Genomic DNA, 17,241 nt, shown 5'->3' with positions numbered 1-17,241 from the left:
CTTATTAACCTTTGAAAATAACAGCTCTCAGTCCGAAGGACTTCCTGAGTCCAGATTGAATTGAAAAATAACCTCCTGACAGGCCACCCGGTTCTGAGATGATGGGAATTACTTTCAACCCAGGCCAACGTGTCTCTCAGACAAAATGTTCCACATACCAAACCTGACAGCAGCCAGCTATTGGGAGCTGGGAGCCAAGTGCCATCTATTACAAATTATATCCACAAGGGCCATGGCATGGGGGCAGTTACTTTGGGCTCAAGTCACTGTGGGGGCTGCTGGGGTGGCAGCAAAAAGCCAGCCTCTTTGCTGGCTCTTTGACATTTATGTCCCTGTGCTATAGGATGGAGGGTCAATCTGTCATCCCAGACCCATGTGGCCTTGGCCTCTGGCAATGATTTTTCATTTTGAGTGTTCACTTTGGGGTAGAGCTGTAGTTCAGTGGCTACTCTCAGAAGAAAAGAGATAGTGTCATGTGGAAAATTGGAGATAGATAACTCCGGGAGTGGAAGAACTGACTCATCTATCCCCACACTCCTTCCCTCTTTGGGGTCACATTCTAGCCCAGAAGACCATCTATATGATTTCTGGAAGTTTCAGTGTTTTTCTTTTCCCCATATGACACATGCAAAACAGATTTTTCTATCATAATAGTTGCTGGGGACCCCAGAGTTTTGCCTCATCTCTGTATTGAATAAATTGGGTGGTCCTAGGCAAAGTCCTTAAGCTAAGAGCCTTGGCTTAGGCACACAGAGGATGGTGACTGCTTTGTCTGCCTCATCAATTTGCCATGAAGACTCACAAGGCTAATGAGAAGATGGTGTGCTCTGAGAGGGAAGGGTGTGTGGTTTGTCATGTCTCTCTCCCTCCCCGTCCAAATTTTATCTGTCAGACACAGCCTTGCAGTCTTCCAAGCACGTCTTCAGATGGTCTCCCTCTTTCTCTGGAGTTATCAGAAATAATTTCTTGGCCATTAGATCCTAGTTCCACATCTGCACTGCTACAACCTGTCCCACCTCTTGGTGGGCTGCATCTCAGCCATGTGCCCAGGTCCCAGCGGATACTCCAGGCTTCTTAGCTTCCAACACAACCCTACTTCTTCTCAACCAATGACCTTTTGTTTTCTATGGCTCAGAAAAACAGAGGCAGAGAAGTAGGAAGTCCCTCTGATTCCCTCTCCAAAACCTATCTGCACTCTGGCCACCTTAAACTCCTTGGCACTTAGCACAAAGCCCCCTTCCCATCAACTAACACTTAGTTTCCAGAAGCTTCTTACATCAACTCTGTCCCTTATCACAACTGGATATTTACTTTTCCGTCGCCCTTTTGCAGACCAGTGAACCTCACCCGGGAGTGTCCCCCACCCCCAATAAAACTCTTTTTGGTGCCTTATTCTTGTTCCGTGGTTCCTGGCCTTGGGTGCCCTTTTCTGTTTTGCATTTGATGCCGGAAACCCCAGAGGAGTTCCAGCCTCTCCGCCCCTGCCCCCCCACTCTTAGAGGCTGAGGCTGCTCCTCTCTGCTGAAGGAACAAGTCAAAGGAACCAGTCTGGGGATCTCTAGACCACCCACCCTCATCTGATCTGATCCAGCAGACATGGGGTAAGTTCCTTTCTCTGATTTCGACTCCCTCCCGTTTGTGGGGACTCTGTCCATAAATCACCACCGTGTGGACTCTTCCTTCCGACTCGTCCGGGCCCCCAGTGGACTGTAGAGACGTCTCTCTCAGTCCCTGGCCAGGCCACTTTGATCTCCTGTGAGCAGAGTAGGTAACTGGGACAACTTTTTCCTTCCTGCTCACCCCCTGGTGTCGAAAGATCATGGGAAACACAGAGCCCACTCTGGACCCCAAAACTCCCGTGGGGTGTCTATACATGATTTTTTCCAAATTGGGACTCGCTCAGGAATGCCATAAATGGCTCCTTTTCTATTCCACCGTGGCCTGGCCACAATACACTTTAAAGAGATAATGGCTCTAAATGGCCTCCTGAGGGGACTTTTGATTTTAAAACCCTCACTGATTTGGACAATTTCTGCCAATGGATGGAAAAGTGGTTAGAGGTTCCTTATGTTCAGGCCTTTTGGGATTTACACTCCCATCCCTCATTCTGCTCCACCTGTTCCACTTTCCAAGTCCTTCTTGCTAAAGACACTCCTCCTTCCAAGTCCCCCTCTGCTCCTGACCCTGACCCCTCTCCGCTTACTGAACCTCCTGAGACACTCTCCTCACCACCCCCCAGACCCTCCCATCCTGATCCTCCTCCTTATCTGGAATCCGCTCCACCCGAGTTAGACCACCCCCCCTCCCCTGTCTCCTCCCCAATAAGTGCCCGTACCAGGTCTCACCAAATGACCCAAGACCCTGAACTTCTCTGTCGTCTCTGTGAGGTGGCAGGATCTGAGGGCATCGTTCAAGTTCATGTCCCTTTTTCTTTACAAGACCTCTCCCAAATCGAAAAACGCTTAGGCTCCTTTTCTGCTGACCCCACTACTTACATCAAATAATTTAAATACCTTTCTCAAGCCCATGACCTTACTTGGCATAATGTCCATGTTATCCTTACCTCCACTCTTACCCCAGATGAACGCACTTAAGTCCAGGTAGCTGCACGGGACCATGCAGACCGATGACACCATGCCTGCAGGTGCAGCCACAGTCCCCGACACCAATCCTGATTGGGACTATCAAAATGGACAGGGCCGATGCCACTGTGCCCAGATGATACAGTGTCTGCTGGAAGGCACACAGGAAGTTTCTAATAAGGTTGTTAAACCTTAAACTGAGAGAAGTCCCCCAGGGGCCTGATGCGAATCCTGCAATGTTCCTAAATGGCTTAATGGATGCCCTCGCTCTCTATAATAGAATAGACCCTGAATCTCCCTCTGGGGGCCACTCATTTTATCACCCAGCCAGCCCCCAATATTAGAAAAAAAGTTAAAGCGGGCTGAGGATGGTCCCCAAGCCCCCATCAGAAATCTGATGAAAATGGCCTTTAAAGTTTACAGTGCCCTTGAGGAAACAGCTGAACTCAGCCAGCAGGCCCGCTTACACAAAAAAGATGGTGCTCCAGACACTAGTCCTGATAGCAGCTCTGCGGCCAGCCCCGGCCCCTGTTGGGGCTCCCAGGGGTGCTCAGAAGTCTGCCCCACCTGGGGCCTGCTTCATATGAGGACAAGAAGGCCACTAGGCCTGCCAGTGCCCTAACCCATGGCCCCCCTTTTGGCCATGCCCCAGCTGCAAGCAGCTGGGACATTGGAAAAGCGACTGTTCCCTGGCCAGTCCCTCCCCAGTGCCTCATCATGGGGGTATGGCCAGGCAGGTAGTTCCTTCTCTTGAGCTTCTGGGACTGGCTGATGACTGAAGAAGCCGTGACTCAGGACCCCCATAATCCTCGCCAAGCCCAGGGTAACACACTAGGTAGGGGGTAACTCCATTACATTCCTTGTGGACACGGGGGCTACCTATTCTGTCTTGCCTGCCCACTCTGGGCCTTTATATCCCTCCCAGATCTCGGTCATGGGGATAGATGGAACACCCTCCTTCCCAAAGAAAACGGCCAGTCTGATGTGCTCCTTAGAGGGACATCTCTTTACCACTCCTTTTTAGTTATCCCTTCCTGCTCAGTTCCCCTCCTAGGATGAGATGTCTCTAGTTCTTGGGGGTTACCCTCCAGCTCTCACCCCATCCCCCTACTACAGAATTCCTCCTCCCCTTGATTCAATCCATTATAGTAGACACCCTCCCCCACCAGCACTCATCCCCTCCCACCAGGCCTCGTAATCCCCCAAGTCTGGGACACCTCCAAACCAGTAATAGCAACACACCATCAACCTGTGCAGATTCAGCTAAAGCCTGACTCTAGGTTCCCCTCTAGACCTCAATTTCCCATTTCTCTCCCTCACCGCAGGGGACTCAAACCCATCATCAAGGGACTTCTAGATCAACTTATTCCCATTGACTCTCCCTGCAACACTCTGATCCTACCTGTCTGCAAACCATCAGGAGCTCCTGACCAAGAGTGGTCCCTAACCCTTATGCCCTCCTCTCACATACCACCCTCAACCTCTCATTTCACAGTTCTAGATCTCAAAGACGCCTCCTTCACAGTCCCGCTTCATCTAGATTCTTACTTCCTCTTTGCTTTCACCTGGGAGGACCCTGACACCCTCACCTCACATCAACTAACCTGGACTGTCCTCCCTCGAGGCTTCTGGGATAGTCCCCACCTGTTTGGACAGGCGCTGGCCCAGGATTTAGCTTCCTGTGATCTCGGAGTCAGTACCCTCCTACAATATGTAGATGACCTCCTCTTATGCAGCCCATCTTTAGAGACTTCTCGGGAACACTCTGCCCACCTACTCACCTTTTTAGGTTCCCGAGGATACCAAGTTTCCCCAGCCAAAGCTCGACTCTCAGTTCCCTTGGTTACCTACCTGGGCATTCTTCTAACCCCTACCTCCAAAAGCCTCCCTGTAGACAGAATCCAAGTTCTTAGGAGACTGCAGCCTCCTGAGTCAGCAGACCAGATCCTCTCACTTTTGGGGCTCGCTGGATTCTTCCAACTGGGTTTCCAGTTTTGCTCTTCTTGCCAAGCCCCTATACCAGGCATCTAAAGACATTCAATTTGGACCGTTGACATCACCAGCCCAGGTCTCTCGATCTTTCCTCAAACTCAGAGATGCTTTGATCTCCTCACCTCCACTCTCCCTACCCAACCCCAATTGTCCCTTCCACCTTTTACAGATGAAAAACAAGGGATTGCCGCTGGTCTTCTGGCCCAGCCCCTTGGAACCTCCTGCAGCAAATCTCTCTAAACATCCCGACTCTACGGTACAGGGATGGCTGCCCTGCCTGGGACGCCCTCGCAATGGTAGCCGAACTTACCAAAGAATCTCTACAGTTGACCCTCCTTCAACCTTTGACTGTCTTTTCTACCCATAGGCTTCAGGACCTCTTCGGACATAAATCTTTCTCCCGCCTGGGCCCCTCCCGAATTCAGGAGTTTCATTTACTTTTCTTTGAAAACCCCACCATTTCCCTCTGTGCCTCTCCACCCCTTAACCCAGCTTCTCTTCTCCCAATGTCTGGCTCTACCCACCCACCTACCCACTCTGGTCCTCAAGTACTTGAGGCCTTATGCACGCCCTCAGGAAGGCCTCTTCGACCACCCCTCGCTGGTACAAGACCTGACAATTTTTGTAGATGGAAGCTCAACTGTCGGGCCAATCGCCACAGAGCAGCCTATGAGTGGCCCCTAGAGCCCTCTTCAAACTGCTCTATGGCTGCCCCTCCCTGATTGATCACAACCTTCCCATCCAACCCCAACTTCTGGCCTCATATCTATCTTATCTCACCTTGCTCTGCAACCTCCTCCAGGAACAAGCGGACTACCACCTTCCTGCCCCAGCAGAAGTAGTGCTTTCTGATGGTCCACTTCAACCAGGAGACTCTGTCCTTTTAAAGGAACTTCATCCTCGATCACTCCAACTGTGCTGGATAGAACCCCATATGATGATTCTCACCACCCCTACATCAGTCAAACTATTAGGCCACCCCTCTTGGTATCATGTTTCTCGGCTCAAGCTTGCCCCAGAACCTAAGTCCTGGTCATCCCAATTGGTGGGACCCACTCAACTCCAGATCATCTGTGGGCCTCCTGCTTCTTTTCCTCTTGAGTTTGTTCCTATAGGTGCCCTGACCCGAATGACGCTGCCTAATCTGACGCTGCCTAATCCCTACCGCTGGCATTTCCAGGTACAAGGCACCTGGGATGGTAAGACCCGGACATTAGGAACCAGTGATTGCCAACCTGCTGGTTGCCAAACAACTCTCTCCATTCTATTAACTGGCCTCAGTCTTTCTGGCCGAGCGCCCCTCCTCTGCTTTGACCAAACCAAGCGGTACTGCAAGTCCCTACCAGATATATATGGAGGATGTTCTCAAACCTCCTGAAACATGCACAAGCTCAGAGAGAACACCCAAACCCAATTCCTAAATACCTATTCTGGAGGTAGGACCTATCTGAACATCAGAGATCCCTGGGACAATTTCTGGGCAGCAGGAGTTGAGGGAAAGCTGAACATCTAGGCCTGGGACAGTTCTTCCTCTGGAACTGTTAAGATTTTCCACACCTACACCTGAGTATTTCCTTAGCTCCATCAATAAATCCTCCAGAAAGAAACTGCCCTCACTCACCAGCCAGGGGCACACGAGGCAGAGAAGGGGGACCTGTTCACATGGATGGCCCTTGTACATCAGGGGTTACAACTCCTGAACTACTCTAGGGTCAATAATATTTCTGAATGTTTTCTGTGTGCTGCTCTGGATAGCCCCCCCCCCCCCTTAACAACGGTCCCTCTGACCTTTCCCCTTAACATCTCCCAAGGGGGTGATGCCTCTCTGCCTCTGATGGGGATCCCACTTTTGACAATCCCCTGCAGCAGCAGCAAAATCTTTCCATCTGCTATGTCTCCCAAACCATCCCCAGTTGCAACGTGACTATTATGGGGTCCTCCCAATAATAAGAGGTTGACGAAAGTCATCCACTCTTCTACTGCCACTCCTTTCTGCACCCCTGTCACCCTAGTTCCTCAACTAACACTCCTTGAGCCTCCACCCACTAGATCTAAATGGGCTGCCTTTCTTCCAGTGATCATAGGCATTTCCCTTGCCTTGTCCCTGGCCGCCTCAGGCACTGGGGCCTGGGCATCAGGCTATAATTTAACCACAACTAAAGAGCTTGAAGAAAAATTACAGCTAGCGGTCGAAACCTCTGCCAACTCCCTGGCATCTCTCCAAAGACAAATAATATCGCTTGCATGGGTCACTCTCCAAAACAGGTGGGCCCTAGACCTACTCACCGCTGACAATAGTGGTACCTGTGTATTCCTTAGGGAAGAATGTTGCTATTACATCAACGAGACTGGCCATCGATGTGCTACTTTGGCTGAGTGAAGAACTGAAACGAAGGCAGCAGCAGTCCACCTCACTCCTCCCAGGATGATGAAACTCAGCCCTTGCTGCTTGGTTGGGTCCAATTGTTGGTCCCATCCTCATGATCTGTGTCTTGCTAATGGTTGCTCCTTGACTCCTCAGATTTATCCAAAACTGCATCAGCAAAGTCTCACAGTGGCGGTAAATCAGATGCTCCTCCACCCCTATAGCCATCTTCCCAATGAGCCTCCAACTCCGACCTTCCCTAGACAACCCCCCCCCCAGCAGGAAGTAGCCAGATGAAACCAGTGCCCTGCAACATCAAAGAGGTGGGGATGTCCACCCACAGCTTTCCCTTCCTCTCTCCCTCCCCATCCCTTGGTGGCCATGGGTGGGGACTTTTCACCTGGCTGAAGAGACCAGGCCCTTAAACTCAGCCCCTAAACTCCACTCGGCCAATCCACTAAGGGTAGTGATAGACCCAACCTGATCTTTTATTAAAATTGGGAGCCATCTTGCCACAAAGCCATGAAAAGATAATTTCGGCTTTACTATAAATTACTGCAAATTCTGAACCTGCTTGGAATGCCTGCCCGTGCCTTGAACTCACCCATGCCTGGTTCTCTGACCAGATAGCAGCCCTCTCTGAAACTTAGTGACACCTCATAAATATTGGCCTTCCCTGGCCAGACAACGACCCTCTCTGAGGCTCTAATGGTCCTCATAAATTCTGATGTTGGGGCCAGCAAAAAAATGTAAGCTACCATTAGTGTGATGCTTGTCAGAGTTCTGTTATCTGTAACCCCCCTTTGTGTAACTTTCTGGGCTATAAAGCTGGGCTGTAGGAAAGGTGGGGTGCTGTCTTGTTCCCGCCGTTTTGGGAGGGAAAGGCAGCCCGGCCGGTCGAAATAATAAGCTTGCTTTAATTTGATTTTAATTGGAGTCAGTGGTCTTTTCTTGCGTCCTGGTCTAACAGTAGTAACAATTTAGTTGGCCTGGGCCTTCCTACCTGGAGTGACCTATAACAGTATTGTTCTCGCCTGGAGCATGTGTGACTTCCCTGGCCCTTGTGAACCTCACCCGGGAGCGCCCCCCTCCTTCCCAATAAAACTCCTTTTGGTGCCTTATTCTTGTTCCATAGTTCTTGGCCTTGCGTGCCCTTTTCTGCTTTACACTAAGCATAGACTAGGGAAGGATAGGACTAGGGAAGGATAAGACCTGCACAGCCTGACAGTTGGGAAGGAACATAACAGATTCATTAATTCATTCAACAAACATTTGCTGTGCACATAGATGGCCCAGGTTAGGGAATATTACAATAAAATATGTACAGTCACTGTCTTCATGGCGATACTGCTGGTTATCGGTGAGGAGTTCTACTTCCTCACATGTTGAAGTTTGAACATTAGAGAAGCACACCAAGGCAAGCATATAAAGCAGGGTTTATTTTTAAAAGGGTAATGTAGATTTCTCCCAGGAGGGAGAAGGTGGCCATAGCTGGTATTCTGGTATCCCCAGAAGCGAGGTGTTCTGCCCTTTTCATATGTCCTAGGTTTCCTTTCGTTCTCCTGCTCTCTTCCCCTTATCTTTCTCCTTCCCGCATAGATGAGTAGGCCCAGGAATGCTGGGTGGGATGTCCAAAAGGTGGGAAACAGGTAGGCCGAAGGGTGAAGGGCAGGAAAGAGCAGCCCAGGACACATTAATTAACAACCTATAGCTCCCTGTAGGGAGGGGCAACCTGGGACAGGTCACCTTAGCAACCGGTTGGAGCAGGGGCAGATTCTTGATAAGGATGGAGGAAGGGCTCTGAAGGAATTAACATTTCAGTCATTCAGGGGACAATCTCCAGCTTCCCAGACTCACTCAAAATTGGCCTCCTTGATTCGGCCTGACTCTATTTACCTATCTATATTGACTGCCTGTCTAATTCTTGCTTTACTGGGATGAGAAAAATAAGCAAGCAGATAAATGAGTAAAATAATCAAGAATTGTGAAAAAGACTCTGAAGGAAAGGAGTAGTTATGAGATAGGAGTAAAGTGTATGAACAGGTTGTTTTTGTAGTTTTTGGTAGTGATAATCAAGGCGCAGGATCAGGCATTAGATATGGGGTGTTTGCAGAAAGTTCGAATGGAGAAGTCCAGCTAAAGATGGGAGAAAAGGTTTGGGCAGAAAGCCTAAATTTGTTATTTAGAACCATGGAAATAAATAAAACACCCAGGAAAGCGAGCACATAGCGAAAATAGTGTAAGTCTGAACTTTGGCTACACGCGTAGGGAGAGTCATAAAATAATCTATAAATGCCCAGATGGCTTCTGACGCTCTTCGGCTCCAACCAGACTACATTTCCCAGACTGCCTCACCCACTGAGCGCGAACCGGAAGTTTATCACAGTTGCTTCCGGCGCAGGCAGCCTCCAATAATCATGGCGACCCTCAGAATGTCTGTTCCTTTCTGGAGGCTTCTGACAGGTTCTCGGGGAACCGAACGGGTCTGTGTCCGAGCCCGAACCCAGCCCCAGCCCGATACTCCGCTCCAGCCGCTACCTCAGCCTTCCGCGGTGAGGCTGCTGTGCCGCCGGCTCAGCTCCGAGGCCGGTAAGTGACCCGCCAGACGTCTGCTAGGGCTTCTCCTGGGAGGCCTAGAACGGCGGCCCCTGCGAGTCTTCCCTCGGTGCATTCTCAGCCTAGTCGGCTTCCGTAGTTCTTTGCCGGGTTTATCATCAGCCTCCCAGGCTTATTTACGCAACCCGCCGTGCCGGAGCCCTGCTCGGTGCCAAGCGCGCTGCTAAGCTTATGGCATGGAGTAAGCTAAGGCTGTCAAGGACGCTCCCCTGAGGATCCCAGCCCAGCGAGGAATTGGCAGTGAGTGATCTGTGACCCGGGCTGTGATAAGGACGCCCACAGTGAGGCATTCAAACTAGTTGAAAGGGCTGGAGTGGGTCCCTGGAGAGCACTACCAAAGCCGACACCTGGCGGGCCAGCTGTGCTGAGGAGGAGACAATCTTCCCAGCAGAAGGACAGCATAAGCAAAGTCCAGAGAAGGGATTGAACAGGTATTTTGGGAACTCACTTTGGAGGTAGGGTTGATAAGACTTGGTTATGGCCTTAGGATCTAGGTCTAAAAGGAAAAATTGTTTCTCAAGTTTCTGGCTTGATTAGTTAAATTTATACCAAGATGGGCTGGGACTGTAGCTCAGTGGAAGAGCGCTTGCCTAGCATGTGTGAGGCACCACATACAAGTAAGTAAAATAAAAGTCCATCAACAACTAAAAAAAAAAAAAAAAAAAAAGTTTTGAAAAAAAATTTATACCAAGATGGAGAATATTAATTGTAGGATGTTTCTGTTTGGGGTGGTGGTGGGGGGCAGTGCAGGTATAGATGAGGTGAGGAAATGGGAAGGAAGGCGGTTTTAGACTATTAAATTTGAGATGCCTTAGAGATTCAAGGGTTAAGTATATAGCTAGGAACATCAAATTAAAATGGTAACTGAAGTTGGATGAGTGGGTGAGATTGAGGAGAGAGTAGTGCTGAGAGTCTATATGTGTTGGACACTCTAAAGGCGCTGTGGGTGCCAGAGATGAGCAAAAGACAGCTTTGTTCTTCAGAAAGCACGTCATCTAGTGGGGCACACAGTGAAATAAGCAAACCACCTTAGCTTTTTTTCCTGAATGATGTTGGAAGCCACAGGTGAATTTTAAACTTGAGAGTCATTTTGATTACATTTTTAAGATATTTCTCTTAAGTAATCTCTGTAGAGAATGTTTTTCAGTGAGGCCAGAAAGGAGGCAGCATATGATAGGGGGAAATGGAGGATTACAGAAAGATTTATGGGGTATAGCAGGTCATGTTTGTATCAATGTTCTTTTTTTGTAAAACGGAGATAATTATTATATTTACCTCATAGGATTGTTGTGAGGATCAAATGTGCTAAATATGTAAAGTACTTAGCTCAGTAAGTACTGGTACATAGTGAATATTTAATAAATGTTAGTGGTTATTATTACTGTTATTATTATTTTTTTTTTTAAAAGAATTTTTAATATTTATTTCTTAGTTTTCAGCGGACACAACAACTTTGTATGTGGTACTGAGGATTGAACCCGGGCCGCACGCATGCCAGGCGAGCGCGCTACCACTTGAGCCACATCCCCAGCCCTATTACTGTTATTTTTACTGCTGCTCTTGGCTGAATGTGGTACATAAGGGAGAATCCGGGAGTGATTTAGGTTTCTGGCTTGCATGATTTCATGAATGGTGCTGAGATAGGAAAAAGTAGGAAAATCAGGTTTGGAACAAGGAAGTTGATGAGTTCTGATTTGGCAGTATTGAAGTGCATGTGAGATGTCCATTGAGTAGGTGGGTGGAAGATGATCTTGGCTGGAGATTTCAGATTTTAGAGTGTAAGTGTGATTAAAGTAACAGGAATGTAGGAGATCATTCAGTGAGAATGTGAGAAAGAAGAAAAGGACAGTTCAGAGTTCAGGAAACCAACCCTACTAGGAGTAGCAGAGGAAGAAGTGACTGAGAACAAATGGCTTTTTCTTTCCTTTTTCTTGTGGAAATGGAAAAAGAAGTGAGGCAAAGGGAAAGGTGAACTGCATGAGGCAGAGTTGAATTTAAATGGGAAGTTACTGGACCCTGGTATCAGACAGATGTTGGTAAATCCTGGTCATGTCACTTAATAGCTAGTTGTCTTTGGGTTAGCATTAGGATACTCATTTATTTAAAAAAAAAAAAAAAGGATATCAGTACCTATTTTGTGGGTTGTAAGCATTCCTAAAAATGTATGTTGTGCCTGGCTTTTAGGAGACAAATTTGAGGGCCAGGAATATAACTCAGCAGTAGAGTCCTTGCTCAGTGTGCATGAGGCCCTAGGTTCCATTCATTGACAAAGAAAAAAGCCCTCGAAAAAGACAAATCTGGATATGGTAGCAACCATTACTACTATTAATATAACATTAATTTTTTTCCTGTTGTTCCCAATATTAGAATGTCTTTTTGGCAGTTTTGTCTATATTCACATCCTTACCATAGTAAATGTTCAGTAAATTTTGAATGAATGAAAGAATCTCAGAGGTATTATGCACTGCTGGGATAGATGTTGTACTAATGGGTTTTTTTTTGTTAACTTTTCTATTGAGAGGTCTTGTTGGCCTGTCATTTTTGCTGGCTTCTTATGTACTGAAATCCATTTTAGCAGAGTCTCGTAGCTCAGAGATGAAGAAACCTACATTTATGGATGAGGAAGTCCAAAGTATCCTCATCAAGATGACGGGCTTGAATTTGGAGAAGATTTTTAAGCCAGCTGTACAGGAGCTGAAACCACCAACTTATAAGCTAATGACCCAGGCACAGTTGGAAGAGGTATGTGAACATAGGAATGTTAGTAGGATATCTTTCATTAAGGGATTAAACAAGATTTCCAGAGGCCCCCACAAACTCTTATAACTGTTCTTCCACATGCATCAGTGAGCGGGTACCAGGCACAAAATTGGGAAAAGAATTATGAGGAGGCAGGTAGAGAGGAGGTGGGAGTGTGGCCAAAAGTGAACAGACTGGGGCATATGGGCCAGGTCTGGGTTTCCAAGCAGAGGCTCCTCTCTGCTCCAAACCAGCCTGAGTATCCTTCCTTTTTCCTGCCTGCTCCAGCTTCCTTCCTGGAGAAACATCTGCTGTGAGCTGCCTTGGGGCTGAAGCTTTGGTGAAATTATGAGATCCTGCTGAGCAGCATCCTACTCCAGGCACCAGTGTCCTCCTGGAGCCATGGGTACTGAGACCTTTGTGAAATACACTTTGATGTATGACTATGTGAAGCAGTAAAGCTTTTCTTTCTCATTTAAAAGTAGCTTATAGTCGCAAGAAATTAAAATATCCAGTAGTAGTATATTTTGTGTACCGTGAAAGTCCCCTGTTTTTCTCTCAGAGGTATCCACTTTAATAATGTGGCAAAAAGCGGTGTTGTCAGGGGTTAAGAGTGTGGGCTCTGAAGTTGAATTTCCTGGGTTCAAATCCCAGTGCCAGAACTTTCTAACAGTTTACTTAACATCTGTTTTCTTTTCCATGAAATGGAGATAACAGTAGCACTTAGATAACAGGAAAGTGTGGGCATTGTGAGCCAAATATATTAAGCCTGTTGGAACAATATCTGACACATAGTAAGCACCTGATAAATGCCTCCTCTGAATCAAGAAGCTTTTATAGCCTGGTGTTGTCTCACCACTCTTTTGCTGGTGTGATAATGGCTAAGCCTATGGGCGCGCCTGCCTGGTCACACCGCAGGAAAAGGCAGGGCCCATGAATCCAAGTTTGGCTTTTTACTCACTATGTTATTGCTATAGCTTTTTTTCTTTGCAGTCTTTAGTCTTTTTCTTTATTAGTTTCTGCTTTTGTCAGATCATCCTTTGGTCTGTAATCTTGTGTCTTATTTCATTAGGCTACCAGAAAGGCAGTTGAAGCAGCCAAAGTGCGATTAAAAATGCCACCAGTTTTGGAAGAACGAACACCAATAAATGACGTGTTAGCTGAAGATAAGATCTTGGAAGGAATAGAAACAGCCAAATATGTGTTTACTGATATATCATATAACATACCACACCGGGTGAGTATATGTCTAATTGCAAATTGATCTTTGAAATACTATGCGGAGATGGATTTGAGGAATGATGTGACCTGGTTCTGTCTGATGCTTTAAAACTAGAATTCCTGTGACTAGGTGAGACCTTTTGGAAGAAACAATATAAGGAGAAAAGAAATGCAGACCAACCCATGTTACCATTTCCCTACCAGTTATGGGTTGAGTATATTTCAGATTGACTGCAAAGAATCAGGTATGCTGAGACAGAACAAGTTGTAAATAGACAGAAACCCACCACACACCACAAGTGGACAAAACCTACAGGACAGTGAGAAAAGGAAGTGCATTTGGCCTAAGATGTATTGCTCTCCTTTGCTGAAGCCTTTTAAGAAGAAGGCCTTTTTCCACCCTGCGTATTCCATGGTGCCAAGAAACTCAGACTTCCCAGTGGATTTTTACTTTACAGCATTTTCAGTAAGAGCGACAGATGTTTCTTAGGTAATTTTCAGACATCACTGCTTCTGTTTTTATTCTCTGGTTTCTCTTCCCTTGATTGCCAATTTAAAAGAACACTCTGATTTTTAAAAAATATATCAATTTTGTATCTGGGCCTTATAAGTAAAGAACTAAAAAAAAAATAACTTTCAGTTCAGCCCACAAAATACACTAGAGTACTTCAGAATGCTGAGTTTGAAAGATGACCTCATATTACTCATTCTTTGATCATATATGATTATGGCTTGAAGACAAGATTTCAGCTGTGTGCATGTCTGCACTAGCCATCTGCAACTGACTTGAATGGGAATCACAGAATTTCATTTGAATTAATGTCTTTGTGTTGTGGTGTTTTAATTTATGTTTGCAATTTAATTTTGCTGGTTGTGGGAACATTTTAATAACTTGAAAAAAAGAAACTTAATTCTGGTTACTCAAATTACCAAAATTCTTTTGAGGAAAAATTATTATATTGACATCTGCTATTTTTTTTTTCTATTTGCAGTATTTGATGAAAGTTTTAATTATTTTATCCTCAGAGATTCTTATACCCCTGGAATTGTAAGAGTCAGTACCGTCTGGTTAATTTATACATTGATTGGGTGTGTATCAGTTACCAGCAATGTGCAAAGTTCTGTGTATGTCTTTGTAACTCATCACACATCTTCCTGCCCTTGTCCAGTTATGTAATATCTGAGAAGTGCCAAGAATCTTGTACACATAAATTGCCAGTTGAATGGTACAAACAATGGGTGGAATTCAGAGGAAGTGATCCCGTGGTTTGGGATTTGGCTCTTGGCAGAGTAAAGAGACCAGAAGCAGATGGACCAGTCAGTCTTTCTGATATATATATATACATCTAATGCCAATATGAGGAGTCACAGAAGTGTAGAATTAACAATTAACATTCTTGGGTTTGTTCCTTTTACCTCAGAGACTTTTAACATAGATCATAAAGTGTTAAAATCTATTTAGATGAAACTTTGGAATGGGGAAATGAAATAATTTGAAAAGGTTTTTTAGCATTTTTTTTATCTCTAAAATTGATTTAGATGAATCTTGAATCAGTTTTAGTTTGAACCATTTTATGTATTGAATCCATGTTAGCACTGTAGTTGGTATTCATAAATTTTAAATTTCTAATAGATGCACAGCAATGATTAGCAAAGGAAGTATCAAACCTTGCCAAAGTCTTTGCAGTTTAAAATGATCATGAACTCCTATGTACCTATTGTGTTTTATGTTTCCAACTTGCATTTTGTATTGCTGATTGCAAACTGTTCTTATAATGGACTTAGTGGGACACAGGAACTAAATATAAGCCTAAACAATTCATCCTTGATCATGTTTTCTAATTCAGGAGCGTTTTATTGTTGTCAGAGAACCAAGTGGCACACTACGCAAAGCCTCTTGGGAAGAACGGGACCGGATGATACAAGTTTATTTTCCAAAAGAAGGTCGAAGAATTTTGCCACCAGTAATTTTCAAGGAAGAAAACCTTAAGGTAAGGTAAATTGTGTTTTATATTGTAGACTCAGTGGTGATGATTTGTTGAACCAGTTGGCTCTAGTTCTATCTGGTATCTTAGTGTTGATAAACAAAGGTAAATGTCTAATGATAACTTGACTAGGGTTTTTTTCTCTTTCTCTTATAATTGGTGCAGCTGGGATTTGAATCTAGGTGTGTGACAATTAGCCCCATTGTTTCTTTATGACTCTTTTTTTTTTCCAGTCCATCTTTTAATTTTTTTGAAAAATTCCTGACATTACAGAACTAAACTGAAATGTATTAATAGTCCACTCTTACATTTCCATGACAAACAGAAAAATTCATGAGCCAAAAACAAACAAACAAAAAAAAAGGAGAAGCTTATAAAACTAAATATGGATCTCAGCATTAACAGCTGAATAGAGAAAGGAATTAAAACGCTTTAAAAAAATCACGAGTGGATGATAAAGTGTGTAGAAACTGAAAATTTACAAACTATTTTAAACTTGGAATTGCTGACTGTTCAGAAACTACCCAGATGGATCATGGGTGGTGGTGAACAGCAGAAAGGGATTATGGATGAATCTGTTCTAGCTGCTCCCCATGCCACCCGTCTCCGAGGAAAGCCTGACGTTGATTAGATACTGAGCCAGGCTAATGCTGGCAGCAGATCCAGTGATGATAACCTGCCTATCAGTAGATCCTTCCACTGGGTTTGCAATTTTGATCTGTGCCCCAAACATCTGACCGATCTCATTGATTTTGGCTCCTTGACACCCAGTTATGCAGCCAAACAAATTGTTTGGAATGGTGAGTTCATGAGAAGTAGTCTGAGCAGATGCATCCAAACCTGCACTGAATCCAGTGTTGCCATGGGTCATAGGAAAATGAAACTGTTGCATTGCCAACTGGTGTAGCTTGGTCACATCTGGCTGTGAATGGCATACTATCCTTGAATAGTATAGGCCTCTAGAGGTGGTCCCTCCAGGTCAGGGTTGAGAAACATTGACGGGGTGGTTTGGGGAAAGCTCGCACTGTCGCTGCCTGTGCTGTACCTGTCCTGACCACCTGCAAAGATGACTGGAGAACTTGACGGCTTGGGCCGGTACGGGATGGTCACGCCTTTTTGGGGGGACTGGGCGAGTCTCCAACATGACCAAGCAGATCTGTTTGACACACTTAATGATGGATTGTGTTGGCCCACTCAGTTGAATTGGGGAGCATATCCCCTGCCACCTGGACTTGAGCCTCTGTGCTTTCTCGTATTTCCTTAATCTTGCAACTACCTTTTCCAATGAGAGAGCCACACTGACTAGCAGGGACCACCAGCCTCAGAGTGACCTGGGGTCTACTGGCAGCTGTGCTATTGGTCATAGAGCTGCTGATGTCCTCTTCCAGTTTGTCAATGATCATAGCAAAGGCTTTGAAGATGGCATTAGTGGGTCCAGCCAAAGTGATAATTCTCTCAGGACAATTCCCTTCTGAGATATTGATACGTGCACCACTCTCCTCGCACATCTTCTTAACCGATTCTCCTTTCTTTCCGATGATACTGCCAGCTTCCTTTCCATGCATAAGTAACTGAATGGTGAGAGTGACATTTAATCCACCTCCAATCACACTGGTGTTCATGTCAAGCAGTGTTATGGGGAGCTGGACTTTGGTCAAGTCTTTGGTCACTGGTGGGGGTGAAGCCAAAAACTGCAGGCGCAAAATGAGGGGAAAAGGGGAGCAGGCGGGAAGGGGAAGGG

General features: G+C 45.8%; 2 protein-coding genes and 1 pseudogene across 4 annotated transcripts in view; 1 reads left to right on the top strand and 2 right to left on the bottom strand.

The window, feature by feature from the left end:
- Nucleotides 1–529: 529 nt before the first annotated feature.
- Copb2 (COPI coat complex subunit beta 2) overlaps nucleotides 530–17,241 on the bottom strand; it is a 63,345-nt gene continuing 46,633 nt past the window's right edge. The window contains exons 20-23 of one of the 2 annotated variants that reach the window (XM_048794386.1): nucleotides 16,417–16,422; nucleotides 9,249–9,260; nucleotides 3,821–3,824; nucleotides 530–544 (exon numbers count right to left, since the gene is read on the bottom strand). In XM_048794386.1, coding sequence (XP_048650343.1) covers nucleotides 543–544; nucleotides 3,821–3,824; nucleotides 9,249–9,260; nucleotides 16,417–16,422 — 24 coding nt within the window. In that variant the 3' untranslated portion in view covers nucleotides 530–542. The remainder of the gene's footprint in view (nucleotides 545–3,820; nucleotides 3,825–9,248; nucleotides 9,261–16,416; nucleotides 16,423–17,241) is intronic. The other variant, XM_048794384.1, reaches the window with a different exon arrangement.
- Nucleotides 9,313–17,241, top strand: part of Mrps22 (mitochondrial ribosomal protein S22) — a 14,873-nt gene continuing 6,944 nt past the window's right edge. The window contains exons 1-4 of one of the 2 annotated variants that reach the window (XM_015486994.2): nucleotides 9,313–9,528; nucleotides 12,134–12,297; nucleotides 13,367–13,531; nucleotides 15,363–15,506. In XM_015486994.2, the coding sequence (XP_015342480.1) occupies nucleotides 9,357–9,528; nucleotides 12,134–12,297; nucleotides 13,367–13,531; nucleotides 15,363–15,506 (645 nt within the window). In that variant the 5' untranslated portion in view covers nucleotides 9,313–9,356. Of the gene's footprint in view, nucleotides 9,529–12,130; nucleotides 12,298–13,366; nucleotides 13,532–15,362; nucleotides 15,507–17,241 lie in introns of both variants that reach the window. The other variant, XM_015486993.2, reaches the window with a different exon arrangement.
- Nucleotides 16,437–17,137, bottom strand: LOC107143357 (annotated as a pseudogene).

The sequence above is a fragment of the Marmota marmota genome, unplaced genomic scaffold, assembly GCF_001458135.2.
Source record: "Marmota marmota marmota unplaced genomic scaffold, marMar, whole genome shotgun sequence".
Classification (NCBI taxonomy): Eukaryota; Metazoa; Chordata; class Mammalia; order Rodentia; family Sciuridae; genus Marmota; species Marmota marmota.
This window is presented reverse-complemented; position numbering and strand designations above follow the sequence as displayed.